General features: G+C 49.7%; 2 protein-coding genes across 8 annotated transcripts; one reads left to right on the top strand and one right to left on the bottom strand.

Annotated features, from left to right (window-relative positions):
- Nucleotides 1-242: 242 nt before the first annotated feature.
- On the top strand, nucleotides 243-1,415 carry HAND1 (heart and neural crest derivatives expressed 1). The gene is made up of 2 exons (XM_027643680.1): nucleotides 243-746; nucleotides 1,313-1,415. Exons 1-2 carry the CDS (start codon nucleotides 243-245, stop codon nucleotides 1,412-1,414), a joined length of 606 nt encoding a protein of 201 aa, XP_027499481.1. The 3' UTR covers nucleotide 1,415.
- A 5,039-nt stretch (nucleotides 1,416-6,454) lies between these two features.
- SAP30L (SAP30 like) lies at nucleotides 6,455-21,790 on the bottom strand. 7 transcript variants are annotated; one of them, XR_003527643.1, is made up of 9 exons: nucleotides 21,493-21,789; nucleotides 19,645-19,767; nucleotides 17,918-18,016; nucleotides 15,793-15,966; nucleotides 10,141-10,256; nucleotides 8,402-8,492; nucleotides 8,211-8,316; nucleotides 7,056-7,219; nucleotides 6,455-6,927 (listed from the first exon to the last, which is right to left on the bottom strand). XR_003527643.1 is itself a non-coding variant. In XM_027643390.1 (4 exons), the coding sequence occupies exons 1-4, from the start codon at nucleotides 21,676-21,678 to the stop codon at nucleotides 15,838-15,840; spliced, it is 537 nt and encodes a 178-aa protein (XP_027499191.1). In that variant the 5' UTR covers nucleotides 21,679-21,789; the 3' UTR covers nucleotides 15,584-15,837. The 7 variants fall into 7 exon arrangements, 1 of the variants encoding a protein (XP_027499191.1); XR_003527642.1 differs by having other exon boundaries at nucleotides 6,455-6,946; XR_003527640.1 differs by having other exon boundaries at nucleotides 6,455-7,219.
- Nucleotides 21,791-24,580: the final 2,790 nt, after the last annotated feature.

A 24,580-nucleotide genomic window follows, 5' to 3' on the forward strand; every position in this document is an offset into this window, starting at 1 on the left:
TATAAAGGCAGGGTCTGGAGGCTCCAGAAGGGGTTAAAAAAAAAACCACAACCCAAACCAAACAACAAACCCAAAACCCTAAACCCCGACCGCCCCACCCCAAACCCCACAGCAGCCTCCGCCACCGCAGCCCCGCGCCGGAGCCGCGCTCCCCGCTGCCCACCGCGCCCGCCCGGCGGGGAGCGCCGCCCGCCCGGCCATGGAGCGCTGCTGAGCGGCCCCTGGGGCCAGCGGGGCGGATCATGAACCTGGTGGGGGGCTACCAGCACCACCACCACCACCATCACCACCACATGCTGCACGACCCTTTCCTTTTCGGGCCGGCGGCGCGGTGTCACCAGGAGCGCACCTACTTCCCCGGCTGGGTGCTCAACCCGGCCGAGGGGACCCCCGAGCTCGCCGGGCAGAGCCCGAGCTACGGCCCCGCCGAGTACGGCCCGGGCGGCCCGGGGCGGCTGGAGGCTCTCAGCGGCCGCCTGGGACGGCGAAAAGGAGTCGGGGGACCCAAGAAGGAGCGGCGGAGGACGGAAAGCATCAACAGCGCCTTCGCAGAGCTCCGTGAGTGCATCCCCAACGTGCCCGCCGACACCAAGCTCTCCAAGATCAAGACCCTGCGCCTAGCCACCAGCTACATCGCCTACCTGATGGAGGTTCTGGCCAAGGACAGTCAGCCCGGGGACACCGAGGGCTTCAAAGCCGAGCTCAAGAAGGCCGACAGCAGGGAGAACAAGAGGAAAAGGGAGACGGTAAGAGGCCGACGGGGACTTGCGTCCCCGCTCTCCGTGGGCCGGGATCGGGCGGGGAAAGCCCCGGGCTGGGAGTGAAAAAACCTCCAAACTCTCCCAGCCCCGCTGGAGCCTTTTTTTCCAGCGTAAAAATAAATAAATTTAAAAAAAAATCCGTAGAGGGAAACTCGGAGGAAAATAGCCCGCCCAACTCGCCCGGAGGGTTCCCGACGGGCCAGAGAGGCTCCCGGGCGCTTTCCCCGAGGGATCAGCCCCCGGGTCCGGGGTTGGCCGCGGCGGAGCCTCCTCTGGTCTGTCCTTCACCTCTCCCGGGAGCTCTCCAGGGAGGAGCAGGCGCGGGAGTGTTTCGGAGCAAAGGCAGCCGCTTCTCCCCCTGCTGCAGCGGGTGGGTGGGGGAGCGGGGCCCCCCAAAACCCCTTTTTATCCACGGGCTGGTAGAGCCGCTCGGAGCCGCGGGGCCCGGTTGCAGCTCTGCGGAGGGCGCAAGGGTCGGGCTGGCGGCCCGGGACCCCGCTCCGTTCCTGACCGCTCCTTTCTCCCCCCTCTCCCCATCTCCTCTCCCGCAGCAACCCGAGGTCTACTCGCAGCCTCTGGGTCACGGCGAGAAGAAGCTGAAGGGCCGAACGGGTTGGCCCCAGCAGGTCTGGGCTCTGGAACTGAACCCCTGAGGGCTGTCCCGGCGCCCCGACGGCGCTCCCCGCTCGCCCCTCCATGTGCAATGTCGGAGATCCTGGCCTGGCCCCGGAGTCCATCCAGGTGCAGGATGCGGGGACCTGGCCTGGCCGCCCCCCTCCCGGACGGATGCTCCGCGGGAGAGAGGCGAGAGCGCTTGCGGGGCCGGGTCCTGCTCGCCCCGCCGGCAGCGGGGACCGGCCGGGCCCTTTCCCCCGTCGCCCCTTTCCCCGTTTGCAGTAATCGTCGCTCCTTCCCGCTGCCAGCAGCGATCGGCGGCTCCTGCCCTCCTGGGTCGGGCTAAAACGGTTCGATTCGTTTGCTGTTGTAAATACGAGTCCCCCGACCCCTTCCCGACCCTGTCCGCTGCCTGACTAACGTGTGGGTGCGGTGAAACTACCTAGAGGTGCATTTGGGAACACTCCTGTGCCGGGTTTTCTACCTCAGATCTGCATGACCACTTCCCGAGGGACCGGGCGCGCCACACCACGTATTTAAAACTGAATAACTAAAAAAAAAAAAAAAAATTAAATAAAATAAAATTTAAACTTTATGCAAACAGTCTCGGGTCCGAGCCCTCTGCCTTCCCCTGCTCCGGCAATCGTGCAGCTGCAGCCGGGCCCCCTGTGCCGTCGGCGGGGCGAGGGGTGCTGCGGGATTAAGGACCCCTCTGAAGTCAGTACCCTGCTGTGGAGCCGATCCATGCGAGGGAATTCCTCCCCGGGTGCCTTGGGCAGCTCCGTGGGATCCTTTGGGACTCGTTTGTGCCGTGCTTGCTCACCCCAGGAGCTGGCAGGGCTCTACAAACAGGTACCCGCAGTCTGCCCCAGGCCACGAACTTTGCCCCTGCCCTACAACCCCTTCCCCCCGACTCAGGAGACCTGCTAGAGGAACTGAACTCATATTTGGCCTGGGGAAGGATGGCAGGATCAAGCCTCTACAGCGTCTGTATGGCACGAGCACCGGTGAGCTGTGGAGTGCCACTTTTATTGCTGCCACGCAGAGAAGCAGGACTCGGCTGCCCTTCCCTGCCCAGGCAGCTCGCCCGGCTCTGGCACCAGGAGCACTTTCTCCCAGGGATCCCCTCTTAGGCGCTGCCTTGGCCACATTTTGAAGGTACAACATCCCCTCTTCGCCATCCAAATGCGATGGATATCACGAGGCTCAGACATACGAGCGCTCACACAGCCTAAAGTCATCTCTGCCACCTCTCAGGCATAAATCCTTAATAATCCTTAGTAATTAAAGCCAAATCCTCATTCCTTTATTCTGTGCACACACGTTTCTCCTAGCAGAGACTACCAAGACGTGTGTGCACAGGCTCAGGGCCTGATCCTGACTTCCCACGCCGTTGTTCCCAGAGACACCAGGATAAATCCTTACTGTCGTCCGCTGCTCAGGGCAAAGAAAACCAACACAGAGAAAACTTGTACATTATTGTAGGGCTAATCTGAGAGCTCAGCAGGGAGCTTTACATTTGCTGTTTGAAACCAAGCTTTTGATTGCGACCAAAGGTGTAGAAATAATGATGCAGCATCTGTAAAACGCCGACATGTCGGTCAATCTGCTTGTGCAGCCGCACACACCGAAAATACCCCAGTTCAGCCGTGGGGAAGCAGCTCGGGGTTTACGGCAATTTTGTGCGTGTGTACAAATACAGACGGACAGACACACAAACTTTTGGGGGTCTGGCCAGTGTAATTAAATCTTGATGAAGGATCTGGCTGCATGAATCAGTCTTCCCTCGCTCCAGAGCCGCTGCAAGGCTGCCTTCCCAGCCCCTGATCTGTTTTCCGATCTCTTTGAGTGAGGCTGAGATAAAAATTGACTGCCTGAGAGAAGCAATGCCCGTGGTGTGGCTTTTTTTTTTTTTTTTTTTTTTAGCATGGTACCAATTCCAAGAGTAAAATTAGAGAGTAGGGCATTCGTAAAACCAAACTCATTCGGGGAAAAAAAAAAAAAAAAAAAAAAAAAAAAAAAAGAAAATGTACAGAAAATCAGCCCCAACTATCCTATTTTATGGCTAAGTTTCACAGTCCCTTAAAGTGCCGGGTTTTTACGGGAAAGCTCCTAAGCCATCACTAACACTGTAATCCAGCGCCTCACAAATATATGGAGCCCCAGTCCTGTTTACGTGTGCCAGGCGGTGTCCCTGTATCCATACGGCACCAGTATGGTGCCTCTCCGCAATGAACGAGGGAAAGGGTTAAATGGGGACCTGGGACCTGCTTTGCTTCGTGAGGCAGGGGCGACTCTGCACAGGAATCGTGTCCTCGGTCCCCGCACACCAGGCTCCATCTGGAATATCGCCCATCGCCTACGGACCTTTTACTCCACCAAAAAATTCCACTGTTTTTTTATTTTACGGCTTTCCAGCTTTGCTTCTGGGAAGGGGCACCCTGCACCGCCGGGACGATGTCCTGCATGCATCCGCAGGAATTTTGCTTTTCTTAACACAGGTTTCTGCTGGTGGTATCTGTTGGCTGCAAACTTCTAGGGAAGGTGTCCCCCGTGCCAGCCTCCCCTGCTCCTTCGGGATTTTGCAAGTGAAAACGCTCTCCGTTTCCACGGCTGCAGAGGATTTCCCTGCCCAGCAAGGGGGTTTCCGCGTGAGATATTGGCTCCGTGTTTTGGGGGAGAGAGGGTAAAAAAACAACCCCAAAACAAGGCACTAAATATTTCCTGTAGCCAGGGACTTCCCTGCTCCCCAGAACGCTTCGGAAGGGCTGTATTTCACGGGAGCGAGTTCCATCCCACCTCGACACCGGGCAGGCGGTTCTGCCGCGCCGGGGCCGGGAAGGGGAGTCCAGGCTGAGCTCAGAGCCGGTTCCAGCCTAGGATGGGGTCACTCCTTCACCCCCAAAGGGAGAGGAGCTGCAGGGGAGTGGGAGCCCTGCACAGGAGCAGCTTCCCTTCCTCCGGCAGCGAACCTGAGAGGCTGGGAACGGAGTCTCGGTAGCCTCTGGCAGAGCTCCCGGTGCTCCCTGCACCAGAACTGGCCGGAAGAAGAACGGTTTGGCCACCAGCTTGGAATTTTTGGCTATTTAGGGGCCTAGCTAATCGGTCAGGGGAGGTGGCCCTGCACACACCTACAGCGCGACCCTGCCGTGAACTTGATGCCGTTGGGAAGCAGCTCGCTCCGGGCACGCCGGCTGGAGTCGGCAGTTGCCTGGACAGAAGCACACGCGCGCCGGGATCGCTTGGCCCGGGGCAGCATCATACGTGCCATGTTCCCTGCCGCTGGAATCCAGCCACGAGGGACGGTGGAGGGGACTCTGTTGCCTGCCCTGGTCAAGGGGAAAGGGCTGGGGGGAGAGGGGTTGTCGGGCACTTCCTACCCTCTCGCTCTGCACCCCTAGGGTTTGGTGTGCAAAGCAATGGCTCCTTTTTTGCCTTTTTTTTTTGTTGTTGTTGTTGTTTTCCCCCTCCCTTTCTGCCAAGCCCAGACCCTGCTTCTTGTTGTTGTAGGTATTTATGGGCCTGTTTATCTGATCTCGGGGGAGCCTATTCTTATCTCAGAAGCAGCAAGGGAAGGGTTACACTGGACAGCTCGGTAGACAGGATGGAGCCAAATAAAATACCAATCTGACAAAAAAAAAAAAAAAGGAAAAAAAAGAGGGGGGGAAGAAACACCCAGCCCCAGCCACCCACTCATCCACGAGCACGGTCCAGGCTGCCAGCTGGATTTGCCAGCCCCAAAACAGCTGCTGGGTTCAGGCAGACAGCACAACCCTGGCACAGAGCAGAGGAGAGCATGGTGTAATGACCCTGAAAGATGGGAAGAAAAACTAATTTAAAAAGTTTCAGGTCGGTCCTTACGGCCGTTCTTTTGTGATGCTGCTCTTTGCTGTTTCCTTGGTGTGAGCACAGAAATGTCCCAGCTCGGGCTCAGAGGCACAGCCGGCCCCAGCCTGGCAGGGACTCACTCGAGGTCATCCCGAAGGTCACGGCCAGGGCCAGCACTGCTGCCTCCCGTCAAGGGGTCCCTCTAGGCTGGCCCCAGCCGGTGATACAGGGCTGGGGGAGGTGTGGGATGGGGCAGCTCCCTCCGGACACCACCCTGGCAGGGAGCAGCAGAGAGAGAGAGAGCCCCACCTCTGCTTGGCCTCTCTGGAGCCCAGGCATGCAGCAGGGCTCAGTCAGAGTGAGTAGGATGAGATGGGATAAGATAGGATGGGGCTGGGTGGGATGTGCTCTCTTGCTATGCCAAGCAGGGGAACAAGGGCAGCCCGATGTCAGGGGTACCCCCAGTCCTTGCCCTCTCCCCCTCCCACACCCCACTAATTACTGCTCTTAAGGAAGCGCCGGCTAGTTCAGGCCACTTAAGGTAGCCCCAGCCCCTCTCAGTAAGGGGAATTGGGCCATAATTTGTTTTCGGTGTCAAGATGGCGTCAAAGATAAGACAAAAATCTCCAGGTTTGGGGGCTAAAGAGACAGGAGAAATCCTGACCCGGGGCCGACCTCGGAGGAATGGCCACAAACCCCAGTGAGTCACATGGCAGGTGAAAGATTTACTGCCAGGGGAGCTTTTTGATCCTCTCCCAACACTCGGAGCCTCTTAGCCCAGTTACCGGTTCCCAAGTCAGACTGTCTCCTGGGAGCACTGCTCAGGTGGGAAGATTTTCTATCCAGCTGAGGCCCCCCCCAGATGCAAAGTTCATGACATACAACAGCTCTTCCTCAAATCTCTGTGCTCCTGGAGTCACGTGATTCTGAGACTCGTCTGAAGAGAAGATGTATTTCTAATCCATAGCTGTAGAAATTATATCCAAGCATGGGAAGACTCTGGAGCCACAAGGCAGCTGAAGACTGTAACTTCTTTACTTTCTTGCTTTTGTTTTATTTTCTAAACCAAATCCAAACTCACTGGGTTTTCACCCCTATGGCAGTACCTGCTTGGGACTGAGCACTGAGCTCTGCCCAGGGTATATTTTTACATGCAGTTGCCTGTGCTGGGAGAAGACCAAGAACCCTGCACCTTGGGACAATTTCCCCAAGACCGTTCCTCAAACAGTGGACAAACTAATCATCCATCCCATGTCCCTACCTCTCCAAAGCCAACCTGCATTGCTCCTTTATTCCAAGAAGGCCCTTCCCCCAGTGCAGAGGGTTGTGAGAAGTGTGTGTTTACTCCTTTCACAAGACTCACGTGCTTGGGGTGGGGTTAGCCATGGTCACCATGGTTTTCTGCAGAATGACCTGTCCTCATCCTGCTCTGTGGACAATTGCCTTAGTGAGGACCTTCTCTGGCAGTGCTGGCACTTGGCTGCTGATTTTTCACTAATCTTCTCTCATGACATCTCAGCACAGCCCTCAGGTGAAGCTGGGCGGTGTGGGGTGGCACAGAAGCCCACTTGTGTCTCACACAGCAGCTGGATTGGAGATCCAGGATGGAAGCTGGCTGGGAGCTGGTGGAGCACCAGTGCCATACAGCTCAGGGCAGGACTCGGTGCCATTCCCACAGCTCTGTGATGCTGGACGAGCTCTGCCTCTCCTGGTTACTCCAGAGCTGAAGTGCAATAACAAATCTGCAGATCAGATGGGCCAAGGAGCCAGATGGAGCTGCTGGAGCATGAGTGGGAAGCACAGGTTGGGAGGAGGGTGTTCACTGGTGAGAGAGGAGTGAGGGACAGTTACCCAGGAGGCTTGAGCTGAGAGACTGCAGAGCAAGAAACCACGCTTGGAGCCTTGCTGAGTCCTTGTGACAGATCCCTGGGGTGGGGAAGGTCCTTGCTTGCAGTTTCCTCTTCCCCTGCTTCTTCTTTTGTGTGAGGAATTCAGGTCCTGACCACCCTGAAAGACTTTACAGTAACCAGAGTAGGGGAATTTATGGCGTCACCCGTGGCTGAAAGCTGAGGGATTGAGAGGAAAAGTTTTTTTTTTTTTCCTTAGACTGGAGATACCTTGACAAAATTCTCATGGCCTGTGACTGACCCGCAGGAGCAGCTGAGGGGGAAGCAGGGACCAGAGCAGGCTGGTTTAATTGCCTTGGCCAGGAGCTCCTTCCCAAGCTGAGATGTGGGAAGGAGTTATGGGTCTGAGTTAGTGCACAGAGCTTGTGTCAACTCTGAAATTCCCTTCTCTGCTCACCTCCACTGTTTGGCTTCCAGCGCTTTGGTCTGCTGGCTGATAGAGAGGAGGAGGGCAGGCTGTGCACTGGGACTCATCAGCTTGGCTCCAACTCGAGCCTGGGCTGCTGTGTTCAACAACTCACCTGACAAAATGCCCAGGAACCAAGGCAGCTGCTTAGAGCTGAACCCACAAAATTCCATACCCAATGCCCTTAAGGATCTTTTAGATTTCTCGGAATGTGGCATAAAAAGGTGGGAAGGCCCTTGTGGAGATACCTTTGTTGCCTTGGGGAGCGACAAAGGACTTGGAGAGATGAGCAGCTGAGAGGAGTGGGGAAAATAGGATCAGGAAAAGGAGAGAAGGGAGGAAGACAAGGATTAGCCTAGAGAGGGACAGCATCTCCCTGGCACTGTAGTTTGTCAGTACCCAGTGCTATCACTGTGCCAATGAAGGCCTTCAACCTGCTTTTCACCCCCAGGAAAAGGGAGCCAGAGAGGGCTGAGGTGAGTCAAGGCCAGCAGTAGTGAACCAAGGGCTCTGCATTTACAAGGGAGTCAGGGTTTATGGCCATTAAAGTGGAAATTGCAGAAAAAAATTAAGCAACCTGGTTCTGTTGGAAAGGTGGACTGGACAAGGAAGAGCTCAACAGTCCCATTTTGGACCAGTGGGATGCTAATGGGATGCCCATCACTGTGCTCTCTGGTCCCTGGCAGTCCATACCTGTGGTAGGAAAAGCAGCAGAGCCATCTCAGCTGCCTGACACTTCCCTCTTCCCCACAGCACCATAGCGTTCCCTGCTGAGGGTGCTGTGATCATGTAGTGCTTCCTGCAATACGTAAAGGCAACAGATCGTGCAGAATATTCCCCCAAAAAATAAGTAAAAGCACACTGGGGGAGTTTAAAGCACTTACAGAAGAAAACTCTGCTTGCAAGGGTAAGAGGTGGGAAATTGACTCCAGCTCCTGGCAGAGACTGAGTGCTCATGGAACTGTGCAGTTATCCCTTATTGGATAGAGGGGAAATAAATAAATTACAAAAAAGAAAAAAAGAAGGCACCCTGAGGCTGTCCCCCACACACTCCTGCTCAACCACATCTCTAAGACACAAAACCATTAAACCCACATTCACGTTTTTCCCCAGTCCTCTGTGCTGCCCTCTCTGCTGGGGAGAGCACAAGCGATGCCTGGTTTCCATCAAGGCTGCGAGGAGGCCGCAGGGCGGCTCACGCAGAGGATCGGACGTGTTCAATTTCAACGTCCAACCAGGGGAAAAAAAAAACCAACCAAACCCAAACAAACCATTTTTATGATCTCCACATCCCAGCACAGCATAATCCCGCTTCCGGTCTCTGACAAGCACAGCCAGCTCCTGCCGAGGAGGCATTTTTGGGATGGGGACACGGCCCTGGTGCCCCCGGCAGCTGCCCCGGGCTCGAAGGTGCAGCTGCCGAGCACCCACCTCCCGTGTTCCTGAGCTAACACTGCCCTCACACGGCAGCCGGCAGTGCAGAGAGGGATGTGCAGTTTTCTGCTCATCAGATCAATCTGCTGGTTCCTCAGTTTCTCAGTGTGGAAAAGACTGAGCAGATTCTGCCCTGGTTTTGAGCTTCTTCCGTGGGTCTCTTGGCAGGGAGCAAACACGAGATTAAGTCGCATTATTCGTTAGCCTATGCAAATAACAGATTAACTGGCAGCATTTATTTCTTTCAAGTTACCCTGGGATGCAGGATGGGGTGAGTGGGGCAAGTGTCCCCTACAAGGGCCACAGCAGTATAAATAGGCATATTCCCATTTAACAACAATAAGGAGACAGGTCTTTTGATTGTAGGACAGCACCAAGGAATAAGGAAGGATACAGGAGATGTTATGGGACTGTTTCAGGGAGAATTATCTGTGCAAATCTCTACTGCACATTAACAGTGCAATTTCACAGAATCACAGAATATGCGGAGTTGGAAGGGATCCACAAGGATCACTGAGTCCAATTTAATTTGACAGTGATAAATTCTGGCCTTGTATTTTAGGTATAAAGCTTTCAACATTCAATCATCCTCCTCTGTGAGAGCCCAAGTGTCTGAAAAGCTATACTACTTCTTTCCTGGCTAAAAATCACGGGTAAAGCATGACTCAAGCCAGTGCCAGCACGGCTTTTGGAAACACCATGACAGGGTTCAGGAGAATGAGTACTCACTTCTTCACTGCAGCAAAAAAGTGAGGCACCTTTATCTGTAAGGCTGATGATCAGGAGGAACCACAATATGGGAAAAAGAAATGAAACAAAGCACTGAATGGGAAAGGATCTTGAGCACTGGGATGCTACATGTCAGCATTGCTCTGGTGCAGCACCCACCTTGTCAGCTGGACATGCAGCTTTGACTCTGGACAACATGAGCCATAAGTCATGTGTAAAACAAAGCCAAGGCTGTGCTTGAGAAGCAAGCAGAATCACAGGGCTGAACCAGACATAAAGAAGACTCATTAGGAAACATGAATCAAAAGAGAGCCACACTTGATTGACTGGACAGGACACTGGAGGGGAGGATCCCCATCGTAGAAAAGCCCAACACTCCAAAATGCAAGGTCACATGGTTCTTCAACAACCTCCATCCTCCTTGGGAGTTGTGTTTTTGTTGCATTCAAAAGAATTGCACCTGTACAACCCACATGGGTTTGTCACAAAATATCTCATCAGCTGAGTTTTCTGCTCCAGGCTTGGCATTCCCAGTCAGCAGTGCCATTCTCTGCTCTTTGTTGGCAGTTTTCAGCCCTGGGGAGGTGGGTGGGAAAAGACAGTGAATCTCAGAAGTCTGACAAAAAAAACAAACATCCATACAAAGCAGAACTCCACTGGCTCTGGAGCCATCAGTGCCAAGGGCAGAACAGCAAATAGAAGGGAATGTAGGCCTTGTTGCTAGATAGATCATTTATTAAAGTGAAATTCAGCATCTTATCTTTGTCAGACAGTACAGAGTTAAAGTCTCATACACAGTGGAAGCAGGACATTTCCTACACCTCAGAGAAATGAGTTCTACAGCTTTTGCTATAAGTTACTAAGTTGCTTTAACAATACACAGCTATATTACACAGTTAAAAATACAAGGTGTCCAAAACATTTGGCATAAGATCAGCACAACACATGGAGGCCAGAAACAGAAGAGGGAACACAGTTTTTCTCTCCCAGTAAGCCTGCCAAAAGACTCCAAACCATTCTGCAAGTTACCTGCTACCCATCTCCCCTGCACCAACCAGCTGAGGAGCAGAGTTGTGGGTAGGACAGGAGTAAACCCAGCCCTGTTAGGGCTCAGAGGCTCCTGGAGCCTGCTGATGTACAGGATGGCCTGCAGAGCTGCTTGCAAGGGAAGTTCAGGCTTAAGGCAGGAGCCTCCCCCTCTCCCCATACTTTCTTCAAGCATTTAATTCATCCCAACCAGATGTGTTCACAGGCAAGTCAAGGGATAGCTGTGAAAAGTGCAAGGAATATCTTACATTGTAACAATTCATTTGCACTTCTAAAGTGGGAAATGAAAACTCCCTAACTTGATAAGCTAGGGATGGCTAAAGGACATCAGTGACACGAGGAGTGAGGCATCAATAACATTCCTTCACCTTTGGGACACTTCAGTCAATAATCTGGGCAGTACAGGGACTCCTTCTGGACGGGAGGCCACCTTGTACTACCCGTTCTTCTAAACTGTAGAGGCAAAGTGACTCTAGTGCTCTAGGGAAGTACCACCATCTGCCAATTTAAATAAACAGTCCCTCAGCAGACCCTCCCCTCCTACTGCAGTTACTGCTGAAGATCTCCCATTGGTATTTACATTTGGCTCAACCAAAAGATGTAAAGTGCACAGCTCCCCCTCCTCCCCCTCTCATAAAACATCCATCACAAGAGCTGATGCTGAACAAATCGTCCTCCATGCTGCTGCCTGTGGAAGCGTGTTTTGTTCAGTCTCTGTGGGCCATGCCCTGTTTCATACTCTCTGTGCCACCATGACCCACATGCAAACTCCCATTAACTGTGGATTATTTCAGCTCTTGTATTCAAAGCCTCTCCGAACCCAGCCTGCACTTTAGACTCACTTGAAATGCCAGACTTGATGTGTTTTGGTCAAGTCTTGCACACCGGGGTATCTAGTGATTTACAACCACATTTCTAGGAAAAACTGGGACCCAAAATGCTGGGGACAAGCGGTACAAACCTGCCCACTCTGCTCTTTTCAGGCTGAGCATCTAAAGTGCCTGGCAAAAGAAACATTACCTTTTAATGCAATTGTGTACTTCAGGTTGATAGACAATAACCTTTGAGATTCAGAAATTTTGAAAACTTCATTCTAACACAGCCTCCTTGGATATATTTGCACTTTTCAGCCATCAAGTTGCCAACAACTTGAGTCTTTGCATGCTTCCAACTCCCTTGAGCTGAGCTCAAGCCCGTAACTACCAGCAATGATTTCTTCTTCTTCCCTTGAAGCGAGCAGAGGGTCAGCATACAGGATGAAATTAACCCCAGAAGAGATGTTTCTGCATTATTTGAATTGCATACTAATGGCTTCGGATCTAGTCAGAACTCTAATTAGGTTAATGCAGCTCTTCAATGAGAATTGAGCTAGGCTATGGAATGGCATTAGGCTGTATAACGGCTGGAGACCTTCAGAGATGATTCCTCTGCCCCAGGGTGAATGTCACCTATGCAGGCTTGTAAGAAATAAGCTTCCACTATTATAAATAGAAGATGACATCTTGTCATCCTCCATGCCCCCAAGGCTTGTGCTCCATGGTTCAAAGCTAGACAGAATTTAAGGCCCATCTGTGAAAAGCAAAATGCAAAAGGAAAAAAAAAAAAAAATCTTATCATACCAGCCAAAGCGATTTGGGTCTTACACCTTTCCAACAAGTCCCATCTAAAAGTGCTGAGAAAATGTCCCACCTCATGGCTTCACAAGTGTGAGGTTCAAACACATTTACTTCGAAGTTTCAAATAAAAAAAGTTGGAAAGTCTTTTTTTTCTCAATTGGCATGCAGCATAAGGAATCGAACACACAGCACGGTTTTGTACACAACGACAATTGCATTGTTGCGTTTTCTGGTTATTAGACACTAAATGCTTTTCAAGAATCACAGGCACCCTGAACATGGATATTGCTACTGAATTGACGTGTGGTTTTAGTTCATAGCATGGGAGCCATCAAGTGGCTGACCCTTCCAACGAGACATCGGCTTTCTGTTGCTCAAGGCGTTTTGCTCTAGCTAAGTTGAGAACAAGGTAATAAGGCATTTGCAAGGGGTTTATAAGGCCATGGGGTCCGACAGCCAAAGATTCTTCTGTTTCTTTGGTGTCTTGCCTCCAAGCTTTCCACCTTATAAACAACTGCTAATGGCTGGTAAACATCTCTTCATCATCACACTTCGCCAAGAATATTTTTCAAAAAAGTATAATTGCTTTAGAAGTGAAACCAACAAGGATCACATTTCACATCAATTGACTATTTTCAGGAAAAAAAAAGAAATAAAAAGTTTCCTGGATACCACCTCTGCACAAAAGCATTCCAGTGAATACACCTGAACAGATGGAACCTGCCACCATATTTCCTTGAAAAGAATCATTTTGCTGATGGCTACTAAAGCACCCCAACAGATTTATTTACTCTTAGAAATAAAACAAAATAGAATACAACGACAAAAAAAGTAAATCCCAAACAAACTACATTTTTACAGTTTTGGTCTAGAATCACAGAATCAATTAGGTTGGAAAAGACCTCTGAGATCATCGAGTCCAACCTATGACCGAACACCACCTCGTCAACTGGAACATGGCACTAAGTGCCAAGTCCAGTCTTTCCTTAACCACCACCAGGGATGGCGACTGCACCACCTCCTTGGGTAGCCCATTCCAATGTCTGATCACCCTTTCTGTGAAGAATTTCTTCCCAATGTCCAACCTAAACTTCCCCTGATGCAGCTTAAGATCATATCCTCTTGTCCTGTTGCTGGTTGCCTGGGAGAAGAGGTTGACCCCCACCTGGCCACACCCTCCTGTCAGGGAGTTGTAGAGAATGATAAGGTCACCCCTGAGCCTCCCCTTCTCCAGGCTAAACAATACCAGCTCACCTAGCTGCTCCTCACAGGACTTGTGCTCCAGATCCTTCACCAGCTTCACTGCCCTTCTCTGGAGTCACTCCAGCACCTCAATGTCCTTCCTGAATTGAGGGGCCCAGAACCGGGCACAGGACTCGAGGTGCCTCACCAGTGCCAAGTACAGGGGAAGAATCACTGTGAGGCATAACCCTCTCAGCTCAGAAACTCATTTTCCCTTGGTAATATCCTCTGATGACATGAGCACTTTGCAGACTAACGTGCAGTCAGAGAATGTACCCTTATAGTGATCTGTCCTGAATGAGAGAAGCCGGATCGTGTTGACTGATGTGGGAATTACTCCACCCTTTCAATAAGGAAAGGACCATCATAATTAGGAAATTTTTAAACATTCATGAAATACCAACACAAGACATTCTCTCCCCATTGCTTGAACCTCTCTCTTGTCTGATGTTCCATATTGAATCGAACAAGGAAATGCTGAAACAATCACACTCCCCACACGTCACAAATGGGACGTGTACCATAACAGAGTATTTCTGCACATGACACAGGACTCAGACACATTGAAATTCGTTGAACATGTTTCTGGAGTATTAGCAAACAATTCAGAGTGATGTGAACAACTTGCTTTAAGTTGTGACTTGATTTTTAAAGAGACCTTGGGAGAGCTTCAACAAGAGCTTCACTAAGTGAACCCTTCATGCCTTATGAAACACAATCCAGTACTAAGCTGGGACCATGACCTGCGTGTTTAGTTCTTCAACAAAGCTCCATCCAGTTTTGAAATATTAAAACCTGCCATTTACAAAATGCTAGCCGAAGTTTTCTACTGCTCAGTCGTTGCTTAAGGCTTGTTGAGAATATCCTCTCTATGTGGAGTCTTGGCATCTTGTACCAGAATGGAGACATTGGTTAGGACAGCAAAGAAACATACTGGTGCTTTAAATCATGAGGTCCCCTGAAGAGAATTTGAGGTCACTGGAGAACAGTCAGTCACGACCAATACTTTTATAAGCTCCTTTTGCCAAAATAACCACTGTGTTATTTGTAAGGACACCTTGGTTTTAAATAACAAATTCAGGGTGATCTCCTCCTACAGTGCCCAGTTAGGAAACACCAGGGTGCCACCCTCACTCACACAGCTCTCATGAAATGCTCATGAAAGGCAAATGCTTTGATACTTCTTGCCTGTTGCAAAGACAGATGAAGTGCATCACAAAATGCTCCAGTCAGATCATTGCCCTGGTTATGGTGCCTCACCCATAACTCTGTTTTATACTAAACAGAGACTGCAAAGCCCCTGAATCCACACAGCAGTTTTGTGACACCTGCTACAGCTTCAGCAGAGAACTCACAAAACTTGTGACTGATACTGATCTGACACAGAAATTAAGAGACTGACGTCTCAAGCAATTGTTTCACCTACCATCACTGAAATATGTATAAGTGAATTAAACAAGCATTTCTACCAACATGATCAGACCCAGCAAATAAGCTGTGTTTGCCTTAATACCACATTCTGAGGAAATGCAGAAGTTTTAAAATTCTTACAGACAATTTAATTAGTGAGCTGTTAAATAAAAGAAATGAGAAAAAGAGACTGCAGAGAGTTGGTTGGCATCCATGTCAGACGGGGTCAGGAGGAAAAATGGTAAAAAACACGTATCAATTTCAGACTAGTCAAGTAGCATTCACTGGAGTAGATCTGGTGAGCTGGAGCATTTGTAGAAGTTTGGGACTTGAAGCACTGACTCAAGGCAAGACAGAGCATGTGTAGGTGAGGAGCAAGCTTCAGACAAACTTCTGACCCATGCACCTCAAGAATGAATTTTATCTCTGCTGCTCTTCCAGTCCTGTACCAAGACAAACTGCATGGTAGTTTGTGATGCAGTCTGAATTCAGTGAAAAAAATTCCATCTGGGATCTGAATTGCACTGAGATGCAGATTTCCAGAGATGGTTTAAAACACCAAGTTGACAAACTCCACAGTCCTACAGGTTTACTTGGTTTCCCCATTATCCTCATTTCTTTATTCCAATGTGACTTTGAAATGAGGGGAAGAAGTCTTCGGAAACATGTTGGACACATGTTTTCAAATACTCCTGATAAGAATGTCAATATTTTTTTCTGTCATCCAGACACTGCATTTAAAAAAAAAAATTTACAATATACTTTAACAGTTCTTATATACCTAAAATACACAATACCATATGTTCCTTTAAGGTCTCTCTTATTCCAAGTCTTGTTAACCTTCAATCTAGTTGCTTGCTGCCTTCTGATTTCTGGTCCAGCCTGCTCTTGTTGTTCTTCACCATGTAGATGAAATATGCGAGTGTCTCCTTCTCATTCACTGGAATATTCCTGAAGTGACGACTGACAGTCTGGAAGGACAACATGTAAAGAGACAGAAATGCTGAAATTAAACAGTAGAAATAACTAGAATGGGGTTTGTCTTCACTTTCCAAAACCAATTTTACGGCCACTGAGCACAATATACTTTTAGTCAAACATGCACCGATTCCAACTGTCAGTCCTCATTTACCTCCCTCTCTCTTTACAGCTGGAATGTGTGTATGAACATAGCATAGTCTTGCTGTGTCAGCAGGATTTGCAGCCAACCTAAAAGTGGAATTTGGAAGCCAGAATGTCCTCCTGCCAAAGCAGCACAGCTCCTCCTGAGCGACAGTTCATGCCAAGATTATTTGGTGAGCAAGTTTTCTCTGCACCTCCGCGTTTTAAAGGAGAGTGTAGGAAAAACTGCAACGCTTTGCTGTGTGAACCAGATGTAGCAAAGTTTTATCCAGGGAGCTCTCCTTTGGACTCTAAGTTTTCACTGAAAGGAACATCATCGAATTTGCACTGGCAGGGTTAGGATTTGGTGAGGGCTACCCCTCTCTGCCACTGTCATAAGCCCTGAACCATTAGCTGCTTTTTCCTCAGAAAATGAACGTAGAAAATATGTTGAAGCCGGATGAAATCTGCTTCTCACATGGAAGAAGCTGGTTTTTGGTATCAAACACAGTTCCAGAACTGGATTTTGATGCAGGTTGAGCAATAAGTCACTCCAAAAAGATTTATGGAAGTCTGAGTTTTCCTTACGGTGGGATAGCAGCAGGAGTCTAAGAGCCTCAGGCAGCAGTGATTCAAACATGGGAGCTGGACGAGGATCCAGCGTAGGGTCAAAGCTGCTCAGACTCCACAGGAAATCTGGGAAGTGTGTGACAACTTTAAGTTAGGTTCTCTTTATTTTCCGCTTGCATAGTAGTTGATCTTTGCTTTCCTCTTGGGAACATTCATGGTAAATTCCCTAAGCAGGTAGTCCTTCATGGCAGGAGGCAGCTGACAGACTATGAACTGCTTAGTTGAACATGACAAATCAGAACTACTAATGAGGGATACCCTCACCATGCTTTCTTCAACTTACCCCTACAGACACTACACTACAATTTCTCTATATTCTGTATATTCACTCCCTAGGTGACTTTGAAAGAGAGAAAGACAGTTTCTTTGCTGACTTTTTTGGTCTGCTGGTTTTTGTTCTTTAAAGCAAGAGTAAAAGTGAAGTGGACAGTTTTAGGCAGACAGCTGTGAAAACCACAACTTACAAAATCAACCTCGCTACCATTCAGTAACTGCTACAGCTTCTTCCAGTTTAGAGAAGACTTTTCTCACAGCACGTCATCAGAGAAGTCAGGAAAGAGCAGAGCAGATGCACACCAAGCACAACTTACCCAAATAACACAGAGATACAGAGAGTTCTTTCTGTACAAGTACCCATATGGTGAGAAAGCAGCAGCAGAGGCCCTTAAGGAAAAAGTCTTTTATTGGCTTAATATAGAATAATCAGGACAAGGGAGGGAAATAAGGAACCTGAAGTCACGGTCAATGATTCTGCCTTTAATAATAAGCAATTCCAACCAGTTCAAGTGCCTGTGAGGAAAGAAAAACTAACAGGGGCACTTAGGGAGACCAGTAGTGTATAAGTCTGAGTTTCAATCAAACAGCCATCTCCAGATCACACCCAGGCCACAGAAAACAGGTTCTGTTTCTGCTCCCTAAAGGTCACTGATTATGACTATAAACAAGGCAGGAAAGGAAGCAGAGACAAGCCAAGTTACTAAGACATGCTGTCAAGAGCCAGCTTCCATGCCTCCCATGCCTGTCCCAGGTGAAAGCAGCTTTCTGTTGGCATCATCCCCTGAAACCCTTCGCAGAGCACTCGGTACATACCAGTGAGTCGCACAGGTATGAGTGTCCACAAAACATGCACTTGAAAAGAGGAGATAAAATTTTTTTAATAACAGAGATAACGCTACCTCTGTCATCACTTACTTCTGCAAGCTGAGCCTTGTTGAGTCCAGGCCTAGTCTGCAACTTATAATGCCTCTTGTAACGTCTCAGGGTGTTCACTTGGAGCTGGAACAAGTCAACCTGCAAGTGATGCAGAGAGGATGAGCACTACCTTTAGTTTCTATGAGTAGTCATTTTATCTAAAAATAACTACTTCCTCAACAGGACTGCTCTTTGCCTGCATTCAGAACCACACTGGTTTGCTTTACTGACAAACCTCAGTATATTTTGTATTTGTTAATGCTAAAGGACCAAAATAGCCTCAGGGAAATAGAAAATTTTGTTCTGGTTCACATGCTGTCAACAGAATTGCTGGCCAATTTCTGCTCTCAATTACACCTCTGCAACCTCCAAGCAAAGGGGAACCTTTTGTTCCCACAAGGTTTAAAAAGCTCACACATGAAATATCAATTTAGCAGGCATTGAACAAATGGTTTGTGACATAAAACAGAGCACAGAGATGAAATGAAATTCAAATACTTAAATGGGAAGTGCACAGTTTAAAACCAAAGGGGGTGGTAGGGAGGTTACAGGAAGAAAGATGAAGATCATGTGGAAAATGCCAAGTTTCAAAGACAAAAGGAATCTGTGCTGAAAAGCAAGGGGAAAATTACATTAAAACTGACATGATGCAGAGTTGCCTGTTGGAACTCTGCTGGGTGATGTGCATCCCTCAGGTTTAAGTCACCAAGTACCCTCTGTGCTCTACAGCACCATTTTTAGATGCCCGCTGGGTCCTCATCAATCACCCTGGCAACTACTGTAAAGCCTGAATAGGAAAGTTTTGATGGAGAACCTTGAATGGAAACATCAACAGCGATAACAAAAGGTCAGGTATTCTTAAAAAAACCACCACACCAAAAACTTGCTACTCTTTCAACACCTCCACAAAGGAAACGTGTGCGTACAGCTTTGCACCAAGGCACAGCTTTGCTGGCAAAATGACTCCTGGTGGCTTTCTCTCTCCCCCACCCCGAAATAAAAGGTTCTTTGCCAATAGGGTTGGCATTTCCAGCAGAGGGCTCTGCTGACGTGGCCACAGCTCTGCTTCTCCCAATTATCACCTCTGCGCAACTTTTTGCGGTGCCTACAGGACCTGAAACATCACTGAGGCAAATGCAGCACACAATGGAACAGAGAAGGGATTACTCTAGAGTTCTGTATCACAGAAAACCTCCCCCAGGCCTATTTCCTGAAAGTAAAAAGGAGTTACAAACTATTTAGAGGTAGTTTTAAATAGTCCCAAAAAAACCCCATATGTACAAAGGTCTGGAGAAGGTCAATATCCCTGGATATCAAATACCCAATCAAAGACAGTGATCTATTGAATTCTCTAGTGTATTTGGAGAATGATGCATCCTAAGTAACAAAGAATCATATTGGAGCCTCAGACACCACCAAAAATAACTTATTTTTACCTTTAAAAAAGAATTAGGACCAAATACAGCTTTAACTGTACATACATGAAGCTGTACAGTTACCTTATCACACCTCTTTTTATAGAAAACTTTACATGGGCAAGGAACTCATACAGGAATGAAGAAGAAAATTAGGACATTGCACATGAGAAAAGAGTCCACCTGGAAAGTGAGAGTAACTCTACAGCAGTTTCAGTGGAGTTGCAATTTAAAATGTAAATATTTTGCGATACATGAAACCATCCAAGTGAAACTTCAGCATGCTCAGAACTGGTAAAGCAGCCCACAAACCTCTGGAACATCCGTGTCATGCTCAGGAGAGTCACCTCCATCATCGCTCGTCTTCCTCTTCCTTTTGTTTCGCACACTTTGAATGAAGTTCTTGTGAAAATCACAAATATACAGATGTCTCACCTAAGAACAGAAGAGGTGAAAGAACAATCAAAACAGGTTCTGTGAAACAGCATCCAACAGCAGCCATTTAGACACCAGTATCAGAATCCACCCCCATGACTGGTGTGACTGACTGCCTTAAGGAATTTCTAATCTTAAACCACAGGCCTGATATCAGGCTCTTGAGCTACAAATAATTTACATTACAAAGACTAAAGGCAAAGAAAATTAAGGACTCGAGCTTCACCTGAACTTGAACCTCTGCAGGTAATACATTTCTTTTTTATGGGTGCAATCGTATGTCAGAAAAAAACAGGTCCTTGTCTGGAGGAAGTGCATTTGCTTCAGGACTTACCGTCAGCTAACTACTAAGAAAAATATTAATCTGTTCCACTCTTGTGAACTTTCTGGCTTGAACAGTACAGAAGATAATTAATGCAAGTGTTTCAACACCTTGACCAAATAAAAGTTGGCTAATTACCTCAAATAAAACAAGAAACCCAAAAGCAGAACTGTCTCTTTCCTACTGCTTATTCAGCCATGGAACACCCCTTTTAACAAATATTATCTCACTAGTTAGCAAAACAAAGGACTTCAAGTGATCAAAATCATCTGGAATCTGTAAGGTTAAAATATCTTCAGATGACACAGGCAACCTACATTCGAAATCCCTCCATGCAGCCTTGCTTCACACTTTCCCTTTGTTCTGAGTTCATTAGTCTGATCTCCCCTTTTTGTTTCTAAAGCCTTACATCTGTCAACAAAGACTCATTTCTGAAATGCAAAAAATTAATATGCCACTAGGCCAATCTGCTGAGGACTACAGCGAGGAGAAATACCCCATTTTTAAAGAATATGTTTCAAATTGAGTCACTCTCTTTCCGTGACACGATGCGATTCAGCTGTGCAGAAGGGACCCAATCAACCGGGGGAGCTGCCAAACAGACTGACTCAAAACTTCAGCTTTTTCCCCCCCCCCCCCCTTTGTTTTCAGCGGTTTTAATCTTTAAAGATCTGGTAAGAAAAGCGCGCAGAGCTGGATTCCGTTAAGCGAGTGACTTCTGAGAAATTCCTTCGGGCTGCTCCGCTCTACCTATTTCTCTGCTGGGCGAACGACCCGCTTCTCTCTAGAGCTGACAGCCGCCACTTGATGTCATTAAGCACCAAACTGGGCTGTTTGGTGTGCGAACAAGCCCTGCTGAGGCGGCATCACATCTCGCCGCCAGCTCATCTTTTAACCTGCTTCGCTACAGCACCAATTCCTACCAATTAAAGCAGCAGCGTCAGCGACGCCTCGCTGAAGCACCGAGTGCTGTTTTCACCTGACAAGCGCCAGCGTTTCCAACCCGAAACCGCAATGGAAACAGCGTCCCTGCCTCCGGAGCACGGGCAGCTCGCTCAGCATCGCCCGCCTCCCAAACACGGTGTTTTGTGTTTCACGCATCACGAGACTCGCCGCGCCACGGGGAAAAGCCGGTTCCGCATCCAGGCACGTCCTTCCCTTCCCTTTCCCGAGCGCTGGATGGGGAAAACGCGGTGCCGAGGCGCCGTGCCGGCCGCTCACAGCCCCGCAGCTCGCCCCCTCTCCCCGAGGGGCAGCACCGAACCCCCCCGGGCAGCCGGAGCCCAACTCGCCGGGCGGATCCGCCGCTCCCCGGAGGCTCCGCAGTGCGGTGGCGGCTGGGGCCGGCCCGGCCGCCCCTCCGGGGGGCTCGGCGGCCCCGGCGGGAGGCCGCACTCACTCACACTTTTGTCGATGTCCAGCTTCAGCTTCTTCTGCGAGATGCTCTTCTGGATCCTCTTGCTGAAGGACGCGTTGCCGGCGGGGCGCACGCAGCGGTCCCCGTCGTCGATGAGGCAGCAGCTCTGGCCGTAAAAGGGGGCGGCGGGCGGCCCATCCCGGCTGTCCTCCTCGGTGCTGAACCCATTCATCGCCCACCTGCCCGCCCCTCACCCCGCGCGGGGAGCCGACCACCGGGGAGAGGGGGGGGAACGAGCCGCGCCGTCACCGCCGCGCCCTCGGGGGGACCCCGCCGCCCCCGCGGGGGCCCCCCAGCCGCGGCAGGGGAGGGGACCCCCCCGCCCCCCCGCCGCGCTGCCGGCCGGGCCGGCCCGGGCGGGGCCCCCCAAGCGCCGCCGCCCGCGGGGAGCCGGGACCGCGCAGCGCCCGCACACACAAAACCGCCTCCCCGGCCGCGGAAGTCCCGCCCCCCGGCTCGCAGGCGCCGCTCCTATTGGGCGGGGCGCACAGAGGGGCGGGGCGCCCCGCGCCGCTCCGCGCGCCCATTGGGCGGAGGAGCTGCCCGTCAGCCGCTACCGCCCCGCCTCCGCGGCCGGAAGGTCGCCGTGAGGGGCGCGGAGGGAGCGGTGGGTCCGGGTCCGGCCCCCCCGGCCCTGGGGGGACCCGGTGGCTCCCGCCGGCTCTCGCCGGGCCGACTGGGCCCTGCGGGACGAGAAGGGAAGCGTCCCCTGCTCCGCAGAACCGCACGGGACCCCCGCGCCCAGCCACGGGACCGCGGGTTCCTCCAGCCGGCCGGGGCTGAGCCGGCACCGCTCCTGGAACAGCCGAACCTGTGACAGACTTGAACCTGCGGCCCTGGGACACAGCTCAGGTCGGCACAGCCGCAAATGCCTGTTCTTGGATACAGCGTCACGTAGGCAAGACTTCCTGGCTGAAATATAATTTTTTTATATTATAAGATTATATATTAGAAGACATGTATGATTTCCCTTCTCCCCTGCACCTCCCCCCCTCCCCATTACAAGGCAGGGATAGTGAGAAGATGGGACCTGGAAAAGAGTTTCCCAAAGCAATGTGACTTTAAGCTTCACATTTCTTTCATCTGCAGGAAAAAAAAAAACCAAACAAAACCCCCACAAACCCAAAAAAGTAAAAAAGGGGGAAGAAAGGGGGAGGAGAAGTGGTGGTGGGGGGAGGAATGAAATTCCTACTGATCTGTGAAGAAAAGATGTACCTTCTGGAAACGCCACAACCTCTGCAATACCAGATGGCAAATCCCATTGTCAGAGGTGAGTGAGCAGCTCTAAAGGGAAAAGGATTTCATCCTCCTCAAGAAAAGACTTTCTGCACAAGCAGAAGAAAGGTTGTATAGACTAAAATTACTTCAGAGTCCGAAATCCTGCACGTGGAACAATGTGTGTGAGCACCGGTTGAACTCTGCTGAATCACACACACAAAATACCTTAGCAAGAAAGACTCTTTAAAGCCCTTGGTCATCAGCTCCGACTGCCCTACAGTAACACTGTCAGGCACCCTGCAACCTGTTCTGCCTGCTCTGCACAAGACAACTGAGAAAAGCCAAAATCTGTATTTTCTAGGCATTCTTTACACTGCCAAACATGTCTCAATAAATGTGGAGGGAAGGGACTTAACACTCCTCAACAGTTCTGCCTCTTGTCTTTGCTTTTACTGCTGGTGCCCTCAGGCAACTGGTAATTTCTGTTTGTCCATGTGACTGGTAGGGAACCACAGTGCACCCTCCTGGGGACAGGCTCCCAGGAGCCTGCCGTTCTCATGGGAAGCTGATGAAAACAAATGAATTTACCCACAGACCAACAAGCAGTTAGTGAAGAGCAAAGAGATTTAAATAAGCAAAACGTCACTGCTTATTAAAGCCCCAGGCCACACTGCTTGGGATCTGCCTGCCTGAATTAATACCCTCCTGGCAAAACCAGATAGATATTCCCTTGTTTTGGGGAAAGAGTAAACACAAAAGGCTGAGAGGGATCTTGGATCTCCCGATACCAAGCTTTCCAGCTTTATCTTAACATTACCAATAAAGATCAAATGGCAGGCTGAGGAAATCTTGCAGAAGGACTATCTTGACACTCAGCTGTAAGCACAGACTGTAGGGACAGGTGATAATAGGAGCAAACAAGATAAAAGGGAACATGACCATAACAGGTAGGACTCCCTCCTGGCCCCATGGGGACGAGATTCTGCAGGTTGTCCCTGGACTATTCTATGGCAATCAGGAATGGCTGGAGAAACAGGCACCATAAGTGCCAGAACAGGTTGGTACTGACCATCAGATTCTATTTCTTCTTGGGCTGCAACCTCTCATCCCTGCAAATGAAAAGATTTTAAGTCGTTTTGCAATGCCCAATAGAAGGAAAAACCCTGGTTTTGTCTCTTTGTTAATTCAATGTTAATTACCTCCCCCTTCTCAGGCTAACACAATGACACCTTTTTACAGTCTTTCAAAATAAGAAAACAGTGCATGGAGGTGTTTTTATAATTGCAGTTTATTTCAGTGTATTTATCCTCATGGGAACCTCCAGATTTCACAGTCTAGTAGTCCGGAACAAGCTTGCTGTGAAATAAACTGCCTCATAGAGACATTCTTTATTGGGTATCTATCACTAACCTGATCCAATAATTCTTTGTGGGAGCTGCAATGAAGTGAGAAACAATGTTTCATAAACCCATCAGCACCCAGGCAGCTTTAGTGCCTCTGAAGCGGTAATGGCCTGCCCATCCCAGTCACCCTCTAATCAAATTAGGGGAACCTGCACCAGCCTGTAAATCTCACCTGGAGCAGCACTACTCTCTAAAGATAAGTCTGTGGTGTAGCTGTCATGTGGAACTTATTGTTTTAATGGAGCCATTCGGGGGGCTTGGGACAGAAATGCTTCTCTCCAAACGGTCAGTGCTGCTGGAGATGTCCTGGGAAGCTGCTTTTTTAAAAATTTTTTTGTACTCCCAGTCAGAAATCAGACCATTTCCTTTCTCGGCACCTTGAGGGCCAATGGAAGCACTGCCCTCGTGCCTTTCCCCGGACTCCCACTCTCCTCAGCACTTTTCTAGGGTGGC

Source organism: Corapipo altera, unplaced genomic scaffold, assembly GCF_003945725.1.
Source record: "Corapipo altera isolate COAL_440 unplaced genomic scaffold, ASM394572v1 75, whole genome shotgun sequence".
Classification (NCBI taxonomy): domain Eukaryota; kingdom Metazoa; phylum Chordata; class Aves; order Passeriformes; family Pipridae; genus Corapipo; species Corapipo altera.